This window comes from Aegilops tauschii, chromosome 2 (genome assembly GCF_002575655.3).
Source record: "Aegilops tauschii subsp. strangulata cultivar AL8/78 chromosome 2, Aet v6.0, whole genome shotgun sequence".
Lineage (NCBI taxonomy): Eukaryota > Viridiplantae > Streptophyta > Magnoliopsida > Poales > Poaceae > Aegilops > Aegilops tauschii.
Genome location: NC_053036.3, coordinates 632,189,359 through 632,198,771, shown reverse-complemented (window position 1 = coordinate 632,198,771; position 9,413 = coordinate 632,189,359). Strand labels below are relative to the sequence as shown.

Sequence of the window (9,413 nt, the reverse complement as noted above, 5' to 3'; positions counted from 1 at the left end):
GGTATCTGATGACATGGCATGCTTTGTTGGACCCTTTGCATGTTAAGAGAATACCTTATAGTGGGGAGCAACTTCTTAAGAATGTAAGATATGCGATTGACCTCTATAAAAGACAGTATATATTTTTTGATATCTGACTTCATATTTTCTAATCCACGCTAGCTGTTACTACATGGAAATATTTTGATATCTTTCCCTGCGTGCAATTCTATGATATCTCTCCCTTCCCATGTTTAGGCATAGGGATTTGCGAAATGTAATCGGGGGATTTGCTAAATCAGAGTTCGAGTGACTTATTGAGAATTCAAAGGTCAAGTACGATCGTGGCAAGTGGCCTAATAATCATTTGGATTCTTTTAGACTAGTCCAACTCTAACTAACTTTATTGATCAATGTTCGGTGTGCTCAGTTTTTTTTAGGAGAGGCCATCATGGCTAGCTTTATTAACTTACATAGGAGTTACATCGTCCACAAGGTTTGAGACAAGACAGCCTGGGGGCTCGTCCGTCCAATGACTACAAAGTTTATTACAATAACTGTAATTCGCTAGCACATGCGCCGCTTGGTTTGAACTAAGATAATGATGCTTGAATTTGACCTTCCGGATCAACGACGAAATGTCCACACATTCAGCAAAAATTGCAGCAGCTTCATCCCACCATCTTGTCTGGCCATCACAAGATTCAATTACTATCGACGAGTCCGACTCCGCCTCCACCTGCGGGAAACCTAGCGAGCTTGCAAAATTCAGACCATCCTGCATTGCCAACGCCTCAGTCATAACCACGCTGGATGTATAAGGAATATAAATACATTGAGCAGCTAGAAAGGATCCATTCGCATCCCTGATCACTGCTGCAGTAGCTCCTGCTCCTTCTGCCATATAAAAAGCTGGGTCAACATTTAGTTTTACAAACCTGGACTCCGGCTTCTTCCATCTATCTTGCGCTGGTGCAATATTCTTTGCATTCGCTTGCTGGAAATTATTAGCTATAGCAAGAATTGACATGGGCCATTTGAAAGGGGGTGGGGGTGATCCGTTATGGAGTGTTCTCACGTCGAATTCACCAAAGGTACCATCCTCCGACCGCAATAAGTTGCTTCACGTCCAGGTTGGGCTTGAGCGGCACTTGTCTTGGTGGAGCTAAAAGAATATATTCCAAGATGATCGACCCAGAGCGATCAACCATTTTCACTTCATTGATATAATCCAATAATCCAAGGCGTGACGAAAGCTCTGTAGCATGGGAACATTCAAAAAGAAGATGCTTCACATCTTCAGCCGCTCGGTGACATATAGGACAAGCTCCGCCTGACCCAATATTCCTATTAGTGATTATGGACTTTAGAGGTAAAATTCCATGGAGTGCTCGCCAACAGAATATTTGAATTTTACGTGGAATTTGAAGCTTCCACAATGTACTCCATACAGCTGGAGTGCTAGACCTTCCTGGCTGCGCTAGCACATGTGCATGTGCCCGGAAAGTTCGAATCCATTGAGTGTGGTAAGCCGATCGGACGGAAAAAATACCTCTACGATCTGGATGCCACACTATAAAATCCTCGAAGGCATTGTAGTTAAGTGGGATCTCCAAAATTCTGCGGGCATCGACAGGGTTGAAAATAGAAGTAATTAAATCTTCGTCGCAACTTCCACATGCGGGGTCGAGGAGGTCATTAACAGTGGTTAGGACAGTATGTCCACGCGGGGTAATCACCCTTCTGTCTGCACTGCTTGGAACCTAGGGATCCCTCCAGATGTTCACTTTCTCTCGAGTTCCAATTCTCCAAATGTACCCCAGTTTGAAAGTCTCTAAGCCCTTCATAATACTTTGCCAGGTAAAAGAAGCCCCATTCTTAAGAGTTGCCTGTAATAAGCTCCCATTAGGGAAATACTTTGCCTTTAATACTCTTGCACATAACGACTCCGGATTAATTAGTAATCTCCAACATTGCTTAGAGAGCATTGCCAGATTAAAGGAATATAGATCTCGGAATCCCATCCCCCCTTCACTCTCCGGATAGCAAAGTTTCCACCAAGTGTACCAATGCATTCTCTTATGTTCTTCATCGTCCCCCCACCAGAACCGGGAAATTAAGTCTGTTATCTCTTTGCATATTCCTGTAGGTAAACCAAAGACTGACATAGCAAACATAGGAATAGCTTGTGCCACATACTTGAGAAGGATCTCCTTCCCTCCCATGGATAACTGCTTTTTCATCCATCCCTTAAGCCTTTCCTTAATCCTTTCAACAAAGTGCTTGAAGCAATCACTTCTATTCGCCCCCACCATTGCAAGTAGTCCAAGATATTTATCAGATAAGGCTTCAGTATCAATGTGCAACAATTGACATATTTCCTCCCTAGAGTCAGCACGAGTATTAGGACTAAAGAAAATACTCGACTTAGCAACACTCACCATTTGCCCCGAGCTTTGACAGTAGGTCTCCAGAACATGCTATAAGAAAGCTGCATTTAGCGTGTCTGCCTTCATGAGAATTAGAGAATCATCAGCGAATAAGAGGTGTGATACTGATGGTGCATTTCTGCACACTCTAATCCCTTCTATGCCACCAGCTTCTTCATACTGCAGAAGACTGGATAGACCCTCTGCACAAAGAAGGAATAGATAGGGGGAGAGGGGGTCCCCCTGCCTAATTCCCCTTGTCGGGCTAAAACCTTCTGTTTCCTGTGAATTGAATCTCACCTTATATGTTACAGATTTCACACATTCCATAATCAATTCAACCCATTGTTCATGAAATCCTAGTTTGATCATCATGTCTTGCAGAAAGGACCACTCCACTCTATCGTAGGCCTTATGCATATCAAGTTTTACTACCCATAAACCAGATTGGCCAGCCCTTTTATTCTTTATCTTATGCACACATTCATATGCAATCAAGATATTATCCGTGATCATTGTCCCAGGAACAAAAGCACTTTGAGTAGGGGAAATAATTTCAGGAAGAATATTTTTTAGCCGTAGAGCTAGCATTTTGGAGATTATTTTTTCTTTTCATTTGCCGTCGAGTTGTGGGATGCTATACAACGAGTGGTGGTTCAAGACAAATCAGGATCAATTACATTGAAGATCTCAACCAAGTTGTGTGGGGTTTCTGATGGTCGACCCACGCCCGAGCTCACTGTCATCGCAGCCGGGTACACTTGGTGGCAACGCCGCCAGTTGGTCAGAGGCATAGCAATCCAATCGCCCTCTTGTTCTGGTGGATGGACCATGAGCGCCTTTCGGTTGGATCTGCGCTGCCGTGTGATGACACTGAAATGAGCCTGTTTCCCTGCTTCTAGGACCATCACCATTGGTAACGGGGCCAAGGCACTTTTTTCGCACAACAACTAGAGTGGAAGGGGCCTGCTGAATTTACTCGCACCTGCTCTCTTCAAGGTGGCCACCAGAAAGACAAGGACCATCATGAAAGAAATGCACGATGACTGTTGGATTAGGTCTCACTAGTAGGAAAAGGGGTTTTTACCCCGGTTTGTAAGGGCCTTTTGTCCCGGTTTCGAACCGGGAATAAAGGGTCGTTACTAAAGCCCTAACCCTTTAGTCCCGGTTCTTACACGAACCGGGACAGAAGGTCCTCCACGTGGCCGCTGCTGCCAGCCCAGGCAGGGGGGCCTTTGGTCCCGGTTGGTGCCACCAACCGGGACCAATAGGCAGGGCCTTTTGTCCCGGTTGGTGTCACCAACCGGGACCAATAGGCATCCACGCGTCAGCATTTCAGGGGCTGGGGGTTTTGTTTTTTTTAAAGGGGGGGTTGGGGGTTTTGGGGGGTTAATTTAGGTGTTTCATATATTGTGTTAGCTAGCTAATTAATAGAGAGAAGTGTCCTCTCTTATCTTCATGCTTGGTCGACGCTGCGTACTATATACGTATGGAGAGGACTAGACACGCTAGCTAGTAAGCAAATGAAGGAAACAGAAGATCGTCATGAACATATGCATACAGAGAGAAGTGATATCGACCACCTCTCCTTCTCCGAGAGATTGGTCGAACAACAAGTTCTCGTATATCTATCTGACACTACCGGCTACATATATACAATAATTATCTCTTACAATATAATCTCCTAATTAAATTGTAAGAACACAGGGTCCACATAGTATTCTCCGTTTTCAGCGATCACGTGGTCAAGGAAGAATGCCGCCAATTCCTCTTGAATTTCTCGCATACGATCTTCTGCTAGGAGTTCATCCCGCATCCGAAACATCTAATTTGAAGAAGGGGGTCAATACATATATATAAGAATAAACAAAACTCGACACAAATGATGGTAATAAAATAAAATTGTGAATATTATTGCTTACGCACTTCATATTGTTCGTCAGAGTAGCCCCGCTCACAGGTCGTGTGGCGGATAGACTCGCAAACGTAGTATCCACATAAATCATTCCCTTGTTCCTGCCACAACCACTTTACAAGAAATAGAGGTCAATCTAACTGATAAGCAAGCATGCTAAATGTTATTGATGAAACTAGCGCTTGAATCACTAGGAGATGTGCGGAACATGCTACTATAGTACTTACTTTCGGGTGTCTAAATTGCAGCTTCTTCGGCAGTCCCGGAACTTTTGTGGTGAATTTTCTCCAAACCCTGCCAGACAAAGAAAACAATTACTTGATATCCGGAAATGAACAAAGTTGCTGATATGGTGGATAATGATCGATTTAACTTACTTCTCGAGCAGTTGAGTCATGTTCGCATAGTCCTGGGGATCTTTTCGTCTCGAGTCTGAGACGGCTACTACTCCCTGCTCAAGCTTAATTTCTAGGAGAATATAGTGGAAGCTGCGCATGCATGCATAAGTCATCAATTACATTACCATAGCCTGGACTAATAAGGGAAACCGAATATGCACAAGACAGTAACACTCACTTGAAGTTGTAAGGAAAGAGTATTATATCTATGTTTTGATTTAATACCAACGATCGTAGCAAGTTGGCCTCGGCTTCTTTGGCATGTTTTTCAACCATATGTGCATCTATGAGATTTGTGTTAATGAACCCAATATCACCGATTTGTCTTTTCTTCAATTCGGCGATCTTCAATCTGCATAATATAGTGAGGATAATTATAAATACATGCAATGAAAGAGCTGACCTATATAGAGAGACTTAATGACAGAAGTAGTACTACTTACAGACAGTAGCAAGTGATCGTTGTTTTATCGAGGGCCTTTTGATTGAAAAACTGGAAGAAGTCCTCAAATGGAACATTTAGCAGTTCAATTCCAACGAGGTCATGCTCCGGTTTAACTCCCAGCGTCAAAGTATTCATCCCATCAGACTCTCTGCAGGTTTTCATGTACCAATCATGTAATCTTCGCATCATCGTTGTTAGAGATCTTTCATCTTTGACGAGAGGCTTCCCGTAATGGTATTTGTGTTCATCCACCTCCATGATTTCATAATGTACATCGTCGGGCAGGTAATCTCCAAGATTGCTATAACCGGCCACCATCCTCGGATCATTAGCGACGATGTCTTTTGACACCTTGAGCGGGGGGCACGATTGGTTCGCTTGTTCGCCGAGCTGGGCAATTTTTTTCCCAGCTCGTCGTTCTTTTAACCTTTGATCACTGACAGTACTTCCCGACCGCTCCGCTTCGGCATATGTCTTTGCAAGAATGCGCTCATAGTTGCCTCTCGGCGGAGACTTTGGTGGTTTTGTCAGGGCAGCCAGAGTGCGCTTTGCTTTCACCGGATCTACCTTCTCCTCCGGAGGTGGATGTTTCTTTGCTTTCACCCCTTCAAAGAAGTTTGTCACTTCGGCTCGCACGATCTTCCTGGTTTCCTCCTCGGTCCTCTCGTATGGTAACTTCTCTGGAGTCTTCAGAGATGGACCGAATCTGTATTGCCTCCCGCCTCTGGCAGCTATATTGCTAGACACCGGCAGAGCAGACGGAGCGGCTGCAGCTGTCTTCTTTCCTTGCTTACGAGGCGGAGGAGAAGGACTACGACGCGCCGGAGCAGCCGGAGCGGCGGCGGGTCTCTTCCGCCCTTGCTGACGAGGCGGAGAAGGAGGAGGCTGGCTGCTCTGGCACGCCGACGCAGGCGGAGAAGGAGGCGGATTGCCGCCACGCGCCGGAGAAGGAGGCTGAGTGCCCTGATCACTTGCCGGAGGAGGAGGCGGAGGAGGAGGCGGAGTGCCGCCACGCACCGGAGAAGGAGGCTGAGTGCCCTGATCACTTGCCGGAGGAGGAGGCGGCGGAGTGCCCTTACTCGCCGGAGGCGTCCAGTTCGGAAGGTTAATGAGCTCCTTCCGCCATAGGCACGGAGTCTTCAGAGCAGAACCCAGCCGAGTCTCCCCTTCACCGGTAGGGTGGTCAAGCTGGAGGTCCTCAAATCCCTCCGTTATTTCATCCACCATCACCCTAGCATATCCTTCTGGAATCGGCCGGCAGTGGTACGTTTCGCCGGGTTCAGGAGGTAAAACAGAGCCAACAGCCGCCTTGACTTTGAAGTTCGGCCATTGCGCCATAAGGTGGCAATGTTGAGACTCCGTGATAGCATCCACGGGGTAGCTAGCAGGAGCCGTCAAGACATGCTCCGGCTGAAGCAGCTCGGTGGAAGCCACGCCGCTTCTCCGCTGAGATGGCGGAGTAGCTTCGGGGGTAGTTTCGGCATGTCGATTGTTGTCTCGTTCCTCTAGCGCTTGAACCCTTTCGTGCAGCTTCTGAATTTGGATCTGCTCCACTTTTTTCCTCCTCTCCTGGCTTTTGTAACGGCCCGCGTCCGGAAAACCAGCCTTCCACGGAACGGAGCCTGGCGTGCCTCGTGTCCGTCCAGGGTGCTCAGGATTCCGGAGGGCCATTGTGAGCTCGTCGTTCTCTCTGTCTGGATCGAATGTCCCTTGCTGCGCTGCATCGATATAGTGCTGAATCTTCTTGACGGGTATTGCAAGTTGCTCGTCCGTCCAACGACACCTCCCTGATACAGGGTCCAAGGTTCCGCCAGCCCCGAAGAACCAAGTCCGGCAACGGTCTGGCCAGTTCATTGTCTGTGGTTCGATCCCTTTATCAAGCAGATCCCTCTCAGACTTGGCCCACTTAGGCTGGGCTTTGAGGTAGCCACCTGACCCCGTGCGATGGTGAAGCTTCTTCTTCGCAGCATTCATCTTGTTTGTCGCTGACATCTTCTTACTCTTTTCCGATGTCTTGTGGGCCACAAATGCGGGCCAGTGATCTCTGATCTTCTCATACCGGCCGATGAATTCAGGTGTCTCTTCTTTGTCGACAAACGTTTTCAGCTCATTCTTCCACCTCCTGAATAGGTCTGCCATCTTCTTAAGAGCATGAGACTTGATTAATTGCTCTTTAACTGGCTTCTCCGGATCCTCCTCTGGCGGTAGGGTGAAATTTGCCTTCAGCTCAGTCCAAAGATCATCTTTCTGCATATCATTGACATAAGACACCTCAGGGTCTTCCTTCTTAGGCTTATACCATTGCTGGATGCTGATCGGGCTCTTGTCCCTAACTAGAACCCCGCACTAAGCAGCAAATGCATCCTTTGTCCGGATGGGTTCAATCGGTTGGCCGTCGCGCGCGATTGCTGTGGTCTCAAACCTTTCATCCGAGCGCAACTTTCTCTTCGGGCTTCGTCTCTTTACCGAAGTTGTGCTCGATCCGGAGGGCTAGAAAAAATAAGAAAGACGAGTGTTAATTAATATGTGTACATACCAAAACAATGAATGCATCAATTAGCTAGTCAGCACAGGCTTAACTAATATATTTACCTGGCCGGACTCTGTTCGGTCACCGGAGCCGTCACCACGGGCTCCTTCTTGCACCAGCATTGGGTCACCGGAGCCATCATAATCATGTCTTTCCTCCTCCACTCTTCGATCACCGTAGCCTGCTTCTTCACCATGTTCTTCCAGACCATCATTGTCGTTAAGATACGACAAGATATCACCTCCGGCTAAGATTATGTCCCCCAACACCTCTTCTGCTTGCTCGTCTCGTCCGTGCTCCATTGTTTCTGCAAATATTACATCATGACAATTATTACACAAACATGACAGCAGGTGGATATATTAGTGCAAACGTAGACCTAGCTTATTCCGGGCTTGGGGTGGCCTCGGCAACGCTTCAATGGTAGGGGCGCGACGGGAGGGGGTAGGAGACCGGCATCGTTTTTTTCTAGGGTTTGGGTGTCCTCGAGAGTTTTGGTCGAGCGAGAGGGCCGGGGGGTGCTCCCGTGGTATAAGTTATCACGGTCGAGAGGGGGTATAAATATCGACCGTCCATCATGTCGAAGTTATCTGGGAGGGAGTTATATATATCGACAACGACGACATACATACATGGGAAAATAATGTTATTGGGGAGGGGGTATATCGACCCCCCCATGTGTTGAAGTTATCGGGAGGGGGTTATATCGACAACGACGACATACGTACATGGGAAAATAATATTATCGGGGAGGGGGTATACCGACGACGACAAACCCGATAAAACATAAGAAAACAAAGAAGAAATAAAAAGAGGAGAAGAAGAAAAGGAATAGAGGAGAAGATCGAAGAGAAAAAAGAAGAAAAAAAAGAGGAGAAGAAGAAAGGAATAGAGGAGAGAAGAAGAAAAAAATAGAATTTTTTCTATTTTTTCTTCTTCTCTTCTATTCCTTTCTTCTTCTCCTCTTCTTTTTCTTCTTTTTTCCTCTTCTTATTTATTTCTCCTCTTCTTCCTCTCCTCTTCTTCTCCTTTCTTCCTCTACTTATTTTCCTTTTTCCTCTCATTCATAAAAAATGTTCAAATAGAAAATTTCGAAAAAAAGTAAAGGTTTTGCCTAATGCATTGTTCATATTTCATCATGTTCTATGAACAAAAAAACATCATATTTCATCCACATCCATGCATACATCATATATCTGATCATCTATGAGAAAAACATCATATTCTATAAAAAAATCATTACATATATATATGAACAAAAACAATTATGATAACAAGCATATATATCATCATATATATAAAAAAAAGCATATATATATGAAAAAAAAGCATATGCTAGGGAGGGCGCCGGCCGGAGCAAGGTGAGGAGGACAGCGGGGTCGGCGGCGAGGATGGCGACGGGGCAGTGGGCGCGCGCTCGGGGTAGGGGGCGACGGCAGGGAAGGGCGGGGCAGGGCGACGGCGACGACGGGGACGGGCTGGGGCGGCGCGCGTCGGGGCAGGGGCGCGGCTGACAGCAAGGGCGCGGGCAACGGCGGGCGACGGCGAGGGCGCGGGCGACGGCGACGACGGGCACGGGCGACGGCGGGGGCGGCGGGCGGCGTCGGGGCAGCCTGGCGGCGTCGGCGTCGTCGGGGCGGCAACTGCAAGGTGAGAGTGAAAATTTCCTAAGTGTGAACTTATATAGCAAAGCCTTTAGTCCCGGTTGGTGGCACCA

General features: G+C 47.0%; 1 protein-coding gene across 1 annotated transcript; it reads right to left on the bottom strand.

The window, feature by feature from the left end:
- Positions 1 to 448: 448 nt before the first annotated feature.
- LOC141041388 (uncharacterized) lies at positions 449 to 1,009 on the bottom strand. The gene has a single exon (XM_073507536.1). The coding sequence runs from the start codon at positions 1,007 to 1,009 to the stop codon at positions 449 to 451; it is 561 nt and encodes a 186-aa protein (XP_073363637.1).
- Positions 1,010 to 9,413: the final 8,404 nt, after the last annotated feature.

Excerpts from the sequence above, each read along its gene's own strand:
- LOC141041388 (XM_073507536.1), bottom strand. The coding sequence starts at position 1,009 with ATGTCAATTCTTGCTATAGCTAATAATTTCCAGCAAGCGAATGCAAAG.